The sequence below is a fragment of the Carassius auratus genome, chromosome 46, assembly GCF_003368295.1.
Source record: "Carassius auratus strain Wakin chromosome 46, ASM336829v1, whole genome shotgun sequence".
Taxonomy (NCBI): Eukaryota; Metazoa; Chordata; class Actinopteri; order Cypriniformes; family Cyprinidae; genus Carassius; species Carassius auratus.
In genome coordinates this window covers 14,617,266-14,635,593 of record NC_039288.1, presented here as the reverse complement: position 1 = coordinate 14,635,593, position 18,328 = coordinate 14,617,266, and the positions used below count along the sequence as shown (strand labels likewise).

Below are 18,328 nucleotides of genomic sequence, written 5' to 3'. Positions count from 1 at the left end.
CCCTGCATTTCGAAGATGCTTGTTTTACAAACAAGGTCCAGTTTGACGCCGGATTTGCACATCATTTATTTCTTAAGGATAATGCAGTCCCAACGAAAAAGGGTCACGATCATGTGTTGGAACCGCATGCGGTGAGTAAAACTGCTTAAAATATCTCTGCCTCCTTGTTAGTGCGTCCGCCTCCCATCAGAGACCCGGGTTCGAGCCCCGCTCGAGCGAGTCCTTGCTGCTGCTGCTCTCGTTCAGTTTCAGCCTTCACAGCTGTCACAGCTTCCAAACGCTGTCAACGCAACTGGCTCTCGTGATCCTTTAGCTCCGCCCACACGTCACGCCTCCAGACGCTCGTGTTTTTCCGGGAAAAATCGGTACAGACTATCTTTCTCTTATGAATATAATGAAACTAAAGACTTTTTGGAGTTATGAAGGATGCAGTACTACTCTATAGGTACTCAAGATTAGCAGGATATTGAGTGAAAATGAGCATTTCACCCCCCCTTTAAGTATTTGTAGCATTAGATGCAATGGAAAGGCTAAAAATGCATATACTTAATGAACAATTATAAAACAGTACATATGGTTATGTGAACAACCCCTAACACATTTTTTTAAACCATTCTCTTCCTCTCTCTCTCCACCCATAGTGGTCCTATGGCTTCTACCTGATCCATCTGCAGGGGAAACAGGGCTTTCAGTTTTTCTGCAAGACAGAGGACACCAAGCGCAAGTGGATGGAGCAGTTTGAAATGGCCATGTATGTTAGAACCACATCAGTATCAAAATTGCACAGTATTTTGATTGCCATATCACGTGTTGAATATTAATCCATGCAGGTCAAACATCAAACCCGAAAGAGCCACTGCCAACCAGCACAACTTCCAAATGCACACGTTTGAAAAAAACACCAACTGCAGAGCCTGTAAAATGCTGCTGAGGTGAGGGCTCACGCGCACAAACAAGGCAACGCAGTGGACTGAGACGGGATTCAACCCATGTTACTAGGCTACTGGTCTGACCTCTATTACATGAGCTGCTTCACTGATTGGCTGTATTGACTTGTGTGAAATCATAGTGTACTGACCTAAATTTTCCACTCTGCAGCACAGGTCAGCGTCCACAATGGCTGCTAATTATAACATCAATGATAAAAAGCTAAAAAATCATAGACTTACATTAAAGTCAGGACCAGAACATCATAGACATCACTACATTTCAAATAGCATCTTTAGGACTGACTGTTCGTACTATCAAGTGATAAAATCTGTTTCAGGCAGTGTTGTCGATATCTAATGTATCTGTTATAGCAATGATGTAAACATATGCACAAAGCGACTTTTTCAGAAAACAGCTTGGAATCAGCAGTGACCAAGAAGATGTTAAACTAGAATGTTTAGTGAAAGTTACATTATTTTGTTGCTGTTAAAAAATAAAATCTGATTCTTTCTGCATGTCTGAACATGGAGACTTGGTAGAGGGCTTTCTTTTGATAAGGACCAGTAAGCAGTATCCCAGAACACCTCAGTAACTTAGCAATGCTTTGACAACTACTTACTGCTTATGCATGGGCGAGCATCATTCAAAACCATAACGAAATCTAGTTTGGGTGAATTTGAACTTCAGTAGGACCTCGGGGAATATTATCATATTAAATTGACAATCTCCTTCTATCATTCTTTATTTAGGGGTATTTTCTACCAGGGATACTACTGTTCGCTCTGTGGGACTGGTGTCCATAAGGAGTGTCTGGAGGTCATTACCATCTGTAAAATAAGTGAGTCTCTAACAGAAAGCTGCTTCTCAAAGCTTTGTTTACACTTCTGCCCTAATTAAATCGATCAGACCACTGACATGCTCTCTCTCTCTTTCATTATTATTTCAGGTCCTCATGATCCGGTGAGTTTTTAGTGGCCTGTATTAATAAACTTCCATCTCGCAGATAAATAATTCTACCTCTATCTTTGAGTTTTACTTCTTAAAGTTTGTCCTCAATTTTGAAAAACACTTCAGGATGTCTTAAATGATGCCTGATCTGCTTATATAAAAACAGTGTTACACTTTGAAGTGCATTAAATCAAAAATCCCCCTCTGTCTTTAACAGGAGCTGGGGCTTCCACAGACAGGTAAAAATATATAAGTAAAATTAGATTTTTGTCTTTCTTTCCTGTGATCCTAATGGGGTTATATCAATATGAAAAATGTAGATACTGTGCATGGCTTCAGGCTGTTAAACTGAAATGGATTCAGCAAACAAGCTTTATAGAAATTATACATCGGCTCTCTGCTGCCATCTAGCATATAATTCACGCATGCAAAAAACAGAGTGTGGGTGTGTTCTATGAATATGAATTATAAGCATCCATGTACTTTGTTCTTTGTGCAGTTATTATAAGCTTTTTTTCCCAATGTGTTCTTAAGGTCCAAAGATGGTGGCCATCAGAAATTACCATGGTACCCCTGCCCCGCAAGGCAAAGTGCCTCTCTGCTTTCAGACAGGAGATACCATTGAGCTCCTGAAGGGAGATCCAGACACATCATGGTGGGAGGTATATTATAAAATGAAAATGTACCATGTAAACACAGAAAACCTGTTGGTCAGTTGGCCTGTTTTAGAAATGATAGCATTGTTTTAAATGGTTGAAATTGCAATACATAAACAACAGTCCATTTCTGGTGTATCACAATCACAAATCACTAGTCATATTGGAGATATCAGCAATACAGTTTCCTAAAAAGTAAGAGATATTTATGAGAAGTAAATTTATTTTCTTTTTTCGCACACACCATTGGCAGGTCAACATTGAATTCTGGTCATACTAATGCAGTTTATGTAGTATATAACCTGTTGTCTTGTTTTTTTGTGGCTTGCTATCCCTAATTCATTACCTGTGAATTGTTGCATTTTCGTCTCAGGGCAAACTCATCCAAACCCAAAAGACTGGCTTCTTCCCCAGTTCCAGTGTCAAACCATGTCTAGACCCTAAGGTACAGGTTCAAGTACAATCAAATAATTTTAACAATTACATTTTCTTTAATTATTCCTAATCTTTCTTTCCTTTCTCTCAGATATATGTATACAAGAATTTTAGACAGTGTTCTTCACTATAAGAGATTAAACCAGGCCTGGTTGTCTCAAATAATTTTTTGACGGTTTTCTTCTTTCCAGCCCTTCCAGTCATTTTCCAGCCGTCAGTCCTCCAGAGAGACGGATTACTATGTTTATCCTTGGTATTTCATTCTGCTTTTAGAACACTGCTTTAGATTTTTCCATTCTTACTATATAATTAGCTATGCTACTGTTTTTTGACCTAGTGAAATTTGCATGGAATTACACGTGTCATAATTTGAATCAATTGTGATGATTGATTAGCTTTAGGCTAATTGCGAGGCTTGTTAAGTCTTTATTGTCTTTTAATGAGGTAACGACCTCTGTGAGAGTTGCTATAATGATGTACAGGGTATTGAGCGGGCTCGTGAATAAGGTGCGTTTTCCTTGTGGGCTTCAGGTTTGCAGGAAACATGGAAAGACAGCAGGCCGACAACCTGCTTAAGTCTCACAGCAGCGGCACCTATCTGATCAGAGAGAGGACGGCAGAGGCAGAGAGATTCGCAATCAGCATCAAGTGAGTGTTATGGGGAAGGCATGTCTGTCTGTCTTGAAGTATTTTGTCATTCACCATTGATATGTGCCTTTTAACAGGTTTAATGATGAAGTGAAGCATATTAAAGTTATTGAGAAAGACAACTGGATTCACATCACAGAGGCAAAGAAGTTTGAAAGCCTCCTGGTAAGAGAGTGTGCAATTAAATATATTATGGGATTTTATTATGCTTGCATGGTGAAGACTGCACAATTAATTCACTTTACACAATTCACTTGAAGCACATAACATACTGATTTATTTATAAATTTTACTTTGTAGATATTTTCTCTTATTGTCTATACACATACACACTACCATTCAAAAGCCTGCAAGATATTTTTTTGTAAATAACATTTATTCTGCAAGCACACATTAATTTGATCTTATATTCTTAGAAAAGTTTTCAATTTCAAATAAATGCTGTTATTTTGAACTTTCTATTCATCAAATAATTTGGAAATAAAAATATAGTATTGTTTCCACAAAAATATTTAGCATCACAACAGTTTTCAACATTGATAATAATAATAAGAAATGTTTCTTGAGCACTAAATCAGATCATGTGCAATCACATAAATAAAATACATTGAAATAGAAAGCAGTTATTTTAAATTGTAATTAAAATTATTTGCTGTTTTTTATTTTTAATAAAATATTATTATTAACTAAATGCAGCTTGGGTGAACATAATAAACAAAAGAAATTGTTTAAAAATCATACTGAACAAACCTTTTAACAGTAATGATTTCCTGTATACATGAACATCTACAAACAGTGATAATCTTATTGAAATATTTGCATACTAAATTGTAATGATCTTCTTTCTTGCATTTATTTTTTGTCAGTCTGTAGCCATACACTGCACAGCTGTATCATGCTAATTTAGCATTGTTGTTGCATTTCACTTACACCTAACCAAAGCCCAATCTAAGCCTACCTAAAACTATAACTTTTTTCCTTGCTAATACTGATATTTCTTCTGGAAATGCAGTTACAGTTTCACAGTATCTTGATGAAGATGAAAAACTCTGGAACATTAGTGCTGTAAGTGAATTTAGATATTTTTCTTTGTTACAGGAGCTTGTGGAGTATTATCAGAGTCATTCACTGAAAGAGAGCTTTAAGCTGTTGGACACAACATTACGATACCCTTACAAATCCAGGGAGCGCTCGAGTTCTCGCACCAATACCCGTTCACCAGGTAAACATTGCTGCCATAATCTTCTGCAGCTTTCTATCTCTTTCTGGCACACATTTTTAATTGAGCCCCCATCAGTCTGGCCAGCAGCCTTCCACAATCTTTGGACACGCTCTGGAAGTCTGAACAAACAAACCCTGCCAGCTGGTCCCACCCTCACATTCTGTATGCCCCGCCTCCTGGTATTTCAACTGTCTGTCCTCTTTGGCTTGGTTTTCAAGTTGCCGCCCACTCTGGCTGAGGCCTGACTGAGACTTCTGGCACCCGGGGCCAAGTTTTGCTCAGCCAGCTGAATAGGTTCCAATAAACAAATGCTTCATTAGATGTATTAAAAATGATGTGCCTTTGTTCATTTTCCAGTCAAACTTAACCGGTGTTTACTCATAATTTTTTATTCAAGTGCATAAAGACAATGTCTGTTTGTGAGGGGCTAAGAATATGCAAGACTTGAAGATATCCATATCCAACACAAGAGCTACTTAAAGGAGCCATTCACCCATTTTTTTTCATTCACTCACACTGATGTAGTTTCAAACTTGTGTGACTTAGATTTTCCATTGAACAGAAAGGGACACTGAATTTTCACTGTGTTCTTTTCCAGACAATGAAAGTAACCAAAGGCTGATACACGTTCACTACTGTTTAAAGTTTAAATGCTTTATTTATTTATTTATTTATTTATTTTATTAAGTCTCTTTTGCTAATAAAGGCTACATGTATTTAATCACGTATACAGTAAAAGCTGAAACACTGTGGAATATTATTTCTTCAGTGTGGAAAGACCTGAAAGACATTACAAACTACAAAACCCCATCCCCCATCACTGAGGCAAATCAACAAGATCAACAGATCACTGGAGCTGTGTGAAGTCACTTCCTGTTTCAAATGCTCCACCATTATCTCCATTCCAAAGATATCGCGGGATTTAAAGGGTTCAGACCTGTTGCCTTTACATCTGTGGTCGTGAAGTAATTACTTACTGGACCCCCTTCAGTTTGCTTACCGAGCAAACAGGTCCATGGATGATGCAGTCAACATGGGCCTTCATTATATCCCACAAAATCTAGACAAACCTGGGACCTATGTGAGGATCCTGTTTGTAGACTTTAGTTCAGCCTTCAGCACCATCATCCCAACACTCCTCCAGACCAAACCAAAGACTATAGAATACCCAAAACGTCTCACTCATATAGTTTTGAATGTGCAAAAATGCTCGATATGGCCACTCTACCGCCATCTGAATTATAGAGCCAATATGTAATCAGTATAAATCATTGCGTCACTGCAGGTGCCATTAGAAGTCCTGGCTGCTATAGAAATAGTCAGCATTCTGGAGATGTGTGCTTAGGACTGTGCATGCGAACTTGCTGTTCTATCCTGAAAAAATAAGCTTTTTTACCAAAAGAAAAAAAAAATTAATGAGATCAAAGTACGATTAAAGTACTCGGTACGATTAAATTTCAAATTTGAAATTACCAACAAAATCTAAGTTATCTAATAACAACTTATTAGATTTTGTTGGTAATTTCAAATTTGAAATTGAATCGTAATCTTAGCAAGAGTTTTGCTCCCATAATCGCAGCGGCATCCGAAATAATTTCGCACATTCAAAGACTAGTGTGACCGCACCTTGAGTTGTGTTATGTGTTGTTCAGGGGGGATATGGCCTGGGGGGAAAACTGTCAATTTAAAATCAATCGATTTAATCCATAAAGTTAATGTGTTAAAACTTACTAACTCCAACCTTCTGAAAGGTAGTATGTAAGTCACCTAAAGACAACTTTTTTTTATGTTGCAAAAATGAATTTGGATTGTGTCAGAATTCTTACTTTTTCACAGAACATGCCCTATTCTCTCACACGCACATGCAAACACCTTGCTGACTCTGAAAGCATTTCCTTGAACTCACCCTCTAATTCTGTTGTGCCCTTCCTCTTTTATTTGTTGGCGCTCTCTCTATACTCATACTGTCTCAGCAGCCACCTGTGCTTCCTACAACTTCTCCTTCCTCAGTCCTCAGGGCCTCAGCTTCTCCTCTCAAAGCTCTGCTCCCTTCTGGTCAGGTACTGTGCCTCTTGCTTGTTCATGCTCTTGTATGATCCATGCTGCCTTCCCAAATTCCTCTTCACTTTCAGCCCTTCGTCTTCCCATCAACATGTCTTCCTGGTTGTGTTTTCATCATTGTTGCTCCATTAGGGCTTTAAAATCATAAAGTTCTTGTGAAAATAACCCATTAATAACCAAAATGATTAGACACAAGCTTGCATTCATTCAAGCTCACAATGTCACGAAGTAGCAATAAATCAGATGTTTAGCCATTTAATGGTGCACTTCATCATTTTACATGCACTAATCTTGGGTTGTTGCTGGCCTTGAACAGTATTCACTCCCAGGGTAGTCAGCACAGCTGTGGCACGATACAACTTTGCTGCTCGAGACATGAGAGAGCTGTCCCTGCGAGAAGGGGATGTCGTCAAGATCTACAGCAAGATTGGTGGAGACCAAGGCTGGTGGAAAGGAGAGGCCAACGGCAGGGTAATAAAAAAAAATGATCTGAAATTAAGCTTCAAATATTTAAATATAAGCAATATATTCCATTCTTTTCCATTCAGATTGGATGGTTTCCCTCGACGTACGTCGATGAGGAGGGGGTGCAGTGATACTCTGGGGTCATAGATCATCCGATAAAATCCACCGCCCTCTGAGAGGACAATTTGCTTTCCATGAAGACTTTTTGCTGGAAATTTCACAATGAATATTTGTACTTCTGTCTCCTTTCGTCATGTACGAATATGCTTTTTTCCCTGTCTCGGAATGTCTTTGTGATCTCTGTGAAGAAAACTGCTCTGAGTGAAACTGAACAGAGCAGAACTTTGCCTTGAAGTGGCCAAAGGACAAGCATGGCTTTAAGTTTGTACAGTAATACCTGTAAGTTGTGCTGCCGGTCAGAGGGGTATAATGGGGGGGTGTGGATGTATAAAATTATAAACAAATATAATTTATTAAAGAGATCTATCTGTGATTAAAAAGCAGCAGCGCAAATAATATATGTGAGCAGAAAAGATGCACTTTGCATTTCTTTCCAGAGAGAATTTGCCTTAGTAAATGGTAATGCCTTTAGAGGTGAAAGTAAAGAGATGGAATTAAACTCATCTTGCACATACACATTCATACATCTGCCCTGTCCAGTGCCTTTTCGTACATGTTCTTCACTCCTGGTTTATATAGCTGCAGCATTAACGCCGTTCTTTATCGGTGCACTCTCATGGCTCTATCCACCCATTCAGCCCGATGCTGCTCAACCAGAAAGACCATAAAAGACAATGAACATTCTTGAACTGGAATGAGCAGATGACCAGATCTGCCTGTCATCTCACTGGAATGAAGGGGCAGCTAACCAAAAGCATTCGGTCATGGCTGGAATTGCTTTAGCTGACTTGGACAATGAAGGATACAAGCTCCATCATGGCTTCCTCTTGCTTCAAGAGGATGCAAAAGTGCAATTGAGTTTCAGGAATTCAGAGGTTCAGTGAATGCTGTTTCTGTGACGAGGATTTATTCCCATGTTCTCAGTGGTCCTAATTTGGACTGAAAAGGGAAAACCAAATGCTGTTCTGTGCACTGATTTTCATGATTACCCAGAGGTTTTTATGAGATTTTTCTTTTCTTGTCTTTTACAAGCACATGCATTTTGCCATTCCACCTTTCTTGTATGCAGCATGCCACATTACAGTATCTTGCCTTACTTGTGGAGTCAACTGGTGCTACAGTGCTACATATCCCTGAGTTAGGGCAGAACATTTTTGCTGTTGTGGACGAGGAGACCCACTGCTAAAAAAACCTCAGCCACCAAGTGCACTTTATATGTCCAGAGACCTTTTAACACAGGACACCACACTGCAGACCTGGACACATTTTTATTTTATTTTTTTTTACCTCTGAAAGAGAAAAAAAGTAAATCCTTCACACTATGAGCATTGATCCCTCAAAGTCTGATATTGAACATTACCTGTAAACTCCGTAAGTGCATGGATGTCTCCCTCATACAGTCCTAGGAGACAAACCCTTTGATGTTGTCGCCATCCGAAATTGAACCCGTAAATCAAGATGGGAGAGTGCTAGACCTCAAAATAAAGCATCGGACGTGTTTTTAGCCATGCTCCAGGCTTGAGTACAGCTGTCTGTGGTGATGGAAGATTGCAGCTCAGGTCAAGGTAGCGCTGGCTTAGGGGCTTAGTACCTGTTTGTGTAGTGGACAAAAAACCCGAAGCATGTGGTCATATATATTACAACTGCTGTCTGTGAATCCTGAGGGAAAAAAAGATCTTACAAGAAAAAGAAAAGAAATTGTGTGCATTTTTTGAATGGTCAGTTATTTGAAAACTGAGGTCTATCATGAAATAAATATTTCTTTTTGTCTTATTTGTGGTGTGGTCCTCACTGTTATGATACTCCCAACAGTATACATTCTCCGTTGTATTTGTTTATAATCACCACTAGGGGGAGGCAAGTTACCTGCTTTTTCATGACATAGAAAGCACCTTGATGGCTATAAATATTTTTCACTTATCCAGTGAAACAATCGGACTGGTCCTACATACATGGTTACAGTTTTGCTTAAATTTATGTTCTAGTGTTATGGTTTGGATTTAAGTACGTGTGATCTTTGCGTGATCTCACATCTATTCTGCTCATAACGATCAATTTCAGCATAATCAATCTGTTCACCAACTAACACAGCACCAATTGAAGGAGGAAGAAACATGGCATTTTTCCATACATTATATTTTCATGACATTGTTCTGTCTTATTTAAAATGCCCATGGAGAGTTTTAATGTTGTTAATCAATTTTTCTATAAGGCTGAGGTTCCAAAATCATAAAATAGAAAGAAAAATAAATAGGCTCATATAAATGGAGATGCTGGGTTCTGTGAATTAAAGCTGTATCATGTACATGGTTTAATCTGTTCCTAACACTGTCCAGTTGTTTAGGTTATTCAGTGTGGGATCCGGTATACTTAGTAATATCATGAGATCAAGGATGTTGTATTTAATCATTTTATCAATTAAACTTTCTGAATTTAATAACAACATCAAGGGTTTATTAAGAAACGTGTGCTAAATTATTTACTCCTGGTTCGGCACTGCTATTTTGCACACTAATGTCTCTTTACATTTTAGTGTAGAGGTAATATTTTTTTATCGATCTATTTTTAGCACAGTGCTCAGTCTCCCGATCGTTTTCGCAGCATATCCTCGTGCGTCCCATGTTTAGGGATTGACGCGCGTCACTGAGCTCGTCTCAAGCTGCTGCCGCTGCTGTCGTCTCTCTCTATCTCTCTCTCACACACACACACACTCATGGACCATCACATACAGACACGTACTGTGGAGTGCTGTACCCCTGTAAAACCGCGTAGGCTATACATCACGCTTGTGTTTGTCTGGTAAGTCTTCTTTTAAGTGCTTTTTTGCGCCACGCTGAACGTTTATGTGCACTGAGGGAAGTCTCGGATGTTGCTATTTTGACTTGCTTTTTTGGTTTAATGTGTATTTGGGAATATTTTCCTTATCGTTCCAGTGGGACCGCTTTTAAAAGGTTCAATGTCAACGTAAATGTAGCAGGTGTTTTTGCGCGAGATCTTTTACAGGTAGTCGCTTTATTCAACCGATTTTAACGTAGTGCGCAGTCTACTTAAGGGACGTCCACAGAGGACTCGTTCTGTCTGTTAATATTTTTTTTATTATTATTTTGAATATAACCTAGGCTACAGACTCGTCTCACCGTTGCGTCGCCTCTCGCGTCATAATCGTGGAGTTTAAAGCTAGTTCAACTTTCAAAAACGAGTCTCGAGAGCGGTCATTTCCACTCAGATGATTTGGAAAGCAAAAGCACGTCCTGAATGGCGCAATAAATGCCAGTGGGGTCCAAAACTTAAAAAGCACATATATTCTATTGCGTTCAACAGATAAACGTCTCATTAGCCTATTATTACTATTATAAATTAACTTTAGCCGCAATATGCAAATTGATAAAGTTATTTATGCGATGGACCCTCCAGAGTATGCTGGGGGTAATCATTAGATTAATGTATTCTCTTCAATTGCCAGCCCGAGTTTCTGTCAATCTGTCAATTTAACACAAATAAATATTTTCCTGATATTTTAGTAATATTAGTCTCCTAGTAGTCATTGGCTTCCATAGTATTTTATTCCACTTTGGAAGTCATTGGCTACCAGCAACTGTTTGGTTACCAACATTTTTCAAAATATCATCTTCTGTATTCAGCAGAAGAAAGAAACACAAATGTTTGGAACAGCTTGAGGGTGAATAAATGATGACAGATTTTTTTATTTTTGGGTGAACTATCTCTTTTATAAACCCACCTCCTCTAAGCCGGTTCTCATAGTATTGCTGGACATGAACAGAACATGTTTGGAGACTATGTCGGTTACAGCAGAACAATAGTGATATGATGTGGCATTTTGATGCAGTTCATAACGCTGCTTTTAATGTCACACTTTGCCCTTTCTTCACGTCTATCTTCTGTTAGCTCCTCTTTTTAAATGTCAGGGCTCCATTACTGACTGGAGTAGTTTTCCTGATGATGTTGACAGCAGGGCTATACATTCACTTTTTTGCACGTAGCTCTGGTGCTACAGAGGATGAAAGGTTTGTAGCACAGGCCACACACAATTGTAGCGCAAGTATAAAAGGTCTGTCTCCATCTCTGAAAACAACCAAGTAGTGCATTTCATTCATCACTTAAGCATTGACGTTCATGTTGAATACTGTTTGGAAAAAGATAGTGTCATTAAAAAATTTTCTGAACTGACAACATTTAGTAGTCTGCGTAAATACATCTACACTGAAATAATGACTTTGAATTGCAAGTAAATTAACAATGAATTAAAAAGTAGCACATACATTTAAACATGAAATGGGAGTAGATAGATTGAAAAGTGTAAAAAAAAAATTATATATATATATTTTTTTACATTGTAAATGACACTTCAAAATGCAGCTTCTGTGCCACCGCTGCATATTTTTATGATTGGTAACAGCCCTATAATGTTGATTAGCATAAGTAATTAAAAGATCTATGCAACATAATTTTTATTGATAATTATGAGGAGTGCCTTTTTTGTTTTTGCTGTTGATTTTTACAAACCACAATATGCACAAAATAGCTCTCATTTCAGAATCTTAATAGCTTCAGTGCATATGAGACGGCACGTATTTTTCATTGCATGAGTGATATGCATATAAACTTCACACTGCACAGCTCTGGACAGAGCTTTCCTGCTCAGATGGTTTAGGATGCTAACATATTTGAACTTCTCGTAAGCCCAGAGTCCTCGAATGCAGCTGCTGCCTGCCAGTCCTACTTCTCTGTTCAGATGTTGTGTCCTATGAGAGAAATCAGAGAGCAGGCCCAGAGCAGGGTGACTGATTCCTTGAAAATCATCTCAGATTGAGTCATGCATTGGGATCTGAATGAGTTCTGTGCCACTCTGGCTCTGCCTCATGGCTGTATCTAATGGCAATGCTAAATCAAACGGTTAGGACGATACGATGGGATGGACATTGAATGATCTGGAACGGTGTTGTCACAGGTGCCGCCAGATTTGCATCAGCTATTGAGGTGGTTTGTTGGTATATTTAATGAGTTGGATTCACAAGTTCATGTTTTTCATTAATTCATCATGTTCCCTTCCCTGCGTGCCTGTCTAGCACCAACTGTTAAAGTGCATCATGCGACTTATGCATCTCCCTGACTTATTATTGAATGTGCAGATAAGTAGTCTGTTCGCTACCTGCGTTAAGCAATCAGTACTCCATTCATTTTCACTGATGCAAGTCATGCTGCTCTCTAATGCTGAAATAGGTTCTCTTCACCGTGACTTCTTATTCAAACAGTGCAGGAGAAATTATTAGAACATCTCTCAGATTTACAATAGACAACCTCCACCCTGCCTAAGGCTATACTACAAGCCATAATAACAATCAAGAAGAAACACCCCTCTTGACGTGCAAAAATACTGACGTTTTATATTATACACCATGCTATGCTGCATGCCACAGTAAAAACTGTAAAAAATGAATAGCTACATAGGAAGACGTTGCATGCTGAATATGTTTAATATCTCACACAAACCACTATGTCCATGGCAGTTTCCATCTGTTTTTTGGAGAGCTGCCATTATGGATAACAATCAGGGTGCATTTGTGCTCCTCCAGCTGCAGAATTGATGGTGAATTGAGTTGGGATGTCATTCAGGGCTATAGTTATCTACAAACAGTAAGGTACACAGTGTGAGCCGTGATGTCCAATCAACAAATATATGACTCTTATGAATCGCAAAAAAAAGAAAAGAAAAACATTCTCAGTCTCAGCTTTGCCTATGTGTTACCAGATCTATCTATAAAAGGCAAAAGTTTTCTTTAAAACAGTGATATTTATCTGGCACAACATTGTTTTCGTCTGGAGCCCTGGATGTGAGTCTAGAGGGAGAATTTATATGACCTAATGTCTGCTGTGTGAATCATCAGACTAATGGAAAAATACATGTGTAAGAACAACTGTGTTTTATCCATTTCATTTCCCAGGACCCTTTTTGCATAACTGTGTTTTGCATTGTAAAGTCGCTCCCCAAATTAATTTGTCTGATTTCAGCAAGCAAACTCCTATTATAAAGGATCTTAGGAATAAAGTGAGCATTAGGGGATGTCGGTGCCTAATGGTTAGAGGGTTGGACTCCCAATCGAAGGGTTGTGGGTTCTAGTCTCGGGCCGGATGGAATTGTGGGTGGGGGGAGTGCATGAACAGCTCTCTCTCCACCTTCAATACCACGACTTAGGTGCCCTTGAGCAAGGCATCGAACCCCCAACTGCTCCCCGGGCGCCGCAGCATAAATGGCTGCCCACTGCTCCGGGTGTGTGTTCACAGTGTGTGTGTGTGTTCACTGCTCTGTGTGTGTGCACTTCGAATGGGTTAAATGCAGAGCACAAATTCTGAGTATGGGTCACCATACTTGGCTGAATGTCACTTTCACTTCACATCACTTTGTTATTTAGTGGCTTAAGGCAGTTTGAGGTATATTTATAAGTGAGAGTCACCTCAGCTAGACTCTCAGGGGGTTTGCACAGTTATTGTGGAAGCCACCCACCACTTACAACGAAATGAGTTGAGGATAACACTAGCAGCACACACACGTACACATTTCCGCTCAAATGACACCCAGAATAATACTGCTATATTCTCTCGAAGCATCTCGGTTTTAATATGCTGGCTGGCAGTGTATGTAAGGGTGGGTTTAGGGGTACAATTCATTGTGTATGGTTGACTAGCACTTTTGTAACAGACTCTTTATGGGGCCTGTGTAATTACACACTGTATGTTACACTTGCCCTGACAGCTTTTTAACATGACCATCGCCCACCCCCCGCTCATTCTCCTTTTCTGGAAATGAGACCTCCGACATCCCACCATTATTTCCCTACAGTGAGGCAGTGATGAGTCCTCGTAGCATTGTAAACACACACAGCCCTCTCTTTACAGCCGTGCTGGTTCGGAGGAAAGGCAGGTGATTCATAGTCATCTCAAAATCAGTCTCTGATGAGGAAGAGAAAAGGTAAAGCTCTGTTGTTGTGGATGGGGGTAAACTGAATTAAAGCTACACGTTTTTGGAAGCTTCTGAGATTTTGTTGTGTCAAAAACAGCAGATGTTGGCGAGTCTCCATCCCTGCTGTTGGCGCCTCGCTGTTATTGTCCTTCCTTGAGTGACTGGACGGAAGGTTGACTCAGTTTTGTTGGAAATGGGCCTTGTGGAAGAGTGCTCTAATCTTCTAAATGTCCCCTTTTAGACACACGTTCATTTGAGTTGGGTTCACTGGGGCATGAAGGGAAGGATGTCTTTGTGAGTCTTAACTTATGTGTTTGTTTTTCTGCATTTAAAGAGAGAGTTCACCCAAAAATTCTGTCATTTACTCACCTTTTTTGTCACCCTTCTGTCATACAAAAACGTATATATTCTAAAGAAGGCTCAATATGCTTTTTCCCAATTCAGTGGAAACATATAGTGACCAGGGCCTCCAAAAATAAGGATGTTTAGTATATCACTAGTTGATTTTACTATCAATTCATTTAGATATATATCAGGTACGGTACATGTACATTTTCTAAAGGAAAAAAAAAAAATAATGCTTTAAATTATAAAGGAAGCCCTGTCAGCTGGTTAAATATTAAAGTTTAAAATTAAAAACTGACTTGTATACAAACATTTAAAATGCACATAAGACAGTTTTTTAATAGGTCTTAAAACTTTATAAAAATATATTTTTGATGACATAATTTTGTTTCTACTCTAACAGTTTAAGTAAAAATAAAAAATAAATGTAATATAGTGAATATACTGAAATGCATAATTTGTCTAGAAAATTATTGAGCTGTGGTCATTTAATGGCTTTTCTGGGGTAAATGTAATTTGAGATATTGTTTTCCCGCTGTTTTGCTAATGTTTGATTGAGTGATTACATGAGACATGACACAAGTTATGTAATGTATCGTTCAACATACCTTCTAATGTTCCATCCATGTTTATTTCCTGCTGTAACTAACAGTAAAGAGTGTGCTCTGCTGCCTTGAACAGCGATCTGTCACGCCACAACCCATTTAATCCCACTGGTCATAATAGTGACTGGAAAAGAGGTTTCCATTTATAAAGCTCTTAAAACTTTACTGACTGAGGTGTCAGTGTATTTACGTGATTAGTGCAAATTGTCACATGACCAGAGCAGTTTAAATCCTGTTTGCACCTTGAGAAGATGATGGCTGCATCAAAGCTCCAAAACCAAAGGCTAGTAAAGTGTCTTAACATAAATATATGACAAATATGTTTGGTACATATGATCTTTAGCGTGTCTAATATAAATATATGCATTCACATATATTTCGTTTTGTTGAGTGTGGTCATAGAATGAGTAAACATGCTGATGGTGACAATAGTGACCAGTGGGATAACAGTGAGTGAATTTAGATATACAATATAAATCTAATTGCAGTTGCTAGTGAAAATGATAATAAAATGTTTCATTGACAAAATATTGCATTAAATTAAAAATTCAAATGTTTAAAACAATGTACAATAATGATGTTGTAATACTCTAAGCATTAATATAAAAAAGGTTATATTTTACAATATTGATTATATTAAACATATATTTTTATTTTTTTATCTTAGTGTTCCTATCAATGTTGCATAAGTTTTTAATGCATAATAGTAACCCTAGAATGTGATCAAACAGTTTAAAATAGCTATCTAGATATCTAACCATTTTTATGACTGCAGAAATAGGTTATTTCAGTACACACATTATCCCACCGGTCACAATTGTAACCGAACATAAAACATTTTTTACACACTTTTTCCAAAATAATAATACAAAAAAACGTATTGATTATTTCAAAGGGTTAATAATAACACATCATTTTGATATTTTCATGTCTGGGAAAAATTTGGGATTAAATGGGTTTTAAAGAGCTCCAAAACGGCATTTTGTTATTTGAATTTCTTTTTTTTAATTATTATTATTGTGATCCAGTTTGAAAGCTGAGGCTTTGTTTCATATAAAAAAAAAAAACTGAGTACAAAGCTTATTGCGGTTTATTGGAGGGGAGGCACAATACAAATAATGCCCAGAAAAAACTGCCCAGAATTGTAATATGTATCCTATCAAAAAGTAGTCCACACAATATTTGGACTGTATTGCAATAAGTCATATGATAAGTTTATATTATTATAAATATTTATTCTCTACTGAAGCTCTTAAATTTCATTTGTGCATCCACAATAACGTTCTGCATCGGTGTCAAACTTGCTGAAATTTGACACAGTTCACAGAGCTGAGGTTTCACAAACTTGGGCCCCTGATAAATCCTGGCAAAACATCTACTCTTCCATTTCGTAAAAGAGAAATGTGGCAAGAAAGACATTAGAGAGAGCAAACAATGCCAGAATTAGCATTTCTCTGACCATATTATTCTGATATAATACTTAGTTAAAGTGAAGGGACTGAATTCATCATGTAGCTGTATGTGTGTAACTGTGCTTGTGGAGGAGGAGCCCCTCTTCAGAGACCCTCACTGCACAGTGCAGATCTCTGTGCCCCTCTCTACACGGCTGAGAGGACCTGCTAGGACTTCCCACGACAATCTATGAGCTACACAGAAGAGAAATCATATGCTGGCTCATAACATCCTCTCATATAATATTAGTTATTTTCCCACGACTGACTTGAGAAGGTTTTTTTTTCTTTTTTCTTCAGGTAGAGCATAAGCATGTAGTCTTCTTTATGTGTTTGTGTGTGTCTGCAATGCCAGATCCATTGTGCATTCAGACGGGAGTTTCAGAGACAGACAGTAACCAGGCAGAGGCTCGTGAAGGCTTCACTGAGCACACCAGGAAAAGAATGGGTTTCAAGGCAGTTCCTTTCTCACACCAGTGACTCCTCTGTGAATAATGCCACTGAGCTTCTGGCACCTATAATAGAAAACTGGAACAAAATCAAAAAGCTGACAACATTGTGGGACACACAATCCAGTTTTGTTTTTGTTTTTATGCAGAAAAGCAGATTTGATGAAATACAGTATTGTGATACCTGTTTAAATATCCTCGTTCTCTCTGTCACATAGGAAAGAAAGCATGAGATGAATGGTGGCGACTGTATTCAAGACCTCATCCTAAAGAAAGCCATCCTGCTGTACATTGTCCCTCAGAACAAAGTTGAGCCAGCGAAAGAAGAAGTCCACCAGTGAACGACAGCGATGTTGTACAGCCGTTTAAAGTAAGAGCTCCTAAGACCAAAAAAATTAATAATTGATAACTTTTCATTCTTGATCCATCAAGTCTTCCTCTGACACCGGAACACAGTGTGTCCTTGGTCTGTGAACATAAGAGATGTGAAAAGCAGGATGCACTTGTTCACACAGGATCAGGCGATCAGGAGGACCCCTGGGTGACAGCAGAGTGATGATGACATCAGCGAGCGGGGCTTTGAAGCGCTGAGCTTCACAGGTCACAGATCAGAGCACGGTCTTCTGGAGCTGACAGCCGGTGTGAGCGAGCGAGGCCGTCTCTGTCAGCGATGCAGCTATGCGGCCGTGAAGACTCCTCCACTACGGGACTATCCACCGCTGCAGTGGTGGCCATAGCATGTAACGTCCTGGTAGCTGTTCTCATATTGGTTCTGATACTGATTCTCTGCAAAGCATGCAAGGTTCCCTCCAGCCAGGAGAGCGTCCCGGTGCTGACTCCAGAGAACGCACATCAGAGGAACGAGCAGAGGTACTTGCTTACAGCATGAGGGAAAAAAAATCGGAGATGGAAAACATGAATTCGTAGATGTTTCTATGCTATTCATAGAGACCTGCGTAACTGATGCATCATGTAAGAACACTCGAGGACGAGTCGTGAGCTGCTGGGACTGTA

At 38.8% G+C, this 18,328-nt stretch overlaps 1 protein-coding gene and 1 long non-coding RNA gene across 11 annotated transcripts in view; both read left to right on the top strand.

The window, feature by feature from the left end:
• The window catches only part of vav2 (vav 2 guanine nucleotide exchange factor), a 157,858-nt gene extending 148,600 nt beyond the window's left edge, over positions 1-9,258 (top strand). For 4 of the 10 annotated variants that reach the window (XM_026235028.1, XM_026235026.1, XM_026235027.1 and 1 more), the window contains 14 exons: positions 642-751; positions 831-932; positions 1,680-1,768; positions 1,877-1,890; positions 2,096-2,117; positions 2,413-2,540; positions 2,908-2,979; positions 3,161-3,222; positions 3,501-3,617; positions 3,695-3,782; positions 4,716-4,839; positions 6,813-6,899; positions 7,217-7,371; positions 7,449-9,258. In XM_026235028.1, coding sequence (XP_026090813.1) covers positions 642-751; positions 831-932; positions 1,680-1,768; positions 1,877-1,890; positions 2,096-2,117; positions 2,413-2,540; positions 2,908-2,979; positions 3,161-3,222; positions 3,501-3,617; positions 3,695-3,782; positions 4,716-4,839; positions 6,813-6,899; positions 7,217-7,371; positions 7,449-7,496 — 1,218 coding nt within the window. In that variant the 3' untranslated portion in view covers positions 7,497-9,258. The other 6 variants (XM_026235033.1, XM_026235025.1, XM_026235029.1 and 3 more) reach the window with 4 other exon arrangements.
• An 872-nt stretch (positions 9,259-10,130) lies between these two features.
• LOC113064313 (uncharacterized) lies at positions 10,131-17,988 on the top strand. Its single transcript, XR_003278800.1, has 3 exons — positions 10,131-10,284; positions 17,533-17,684; positions 17,830-17,988. It is a non-coding gene; the product is annotated as an uncharacterized LOC113064313 (long non-coding RNA).
• Positions 17,989-18,328: the final 340 nt, after the last annotated feature.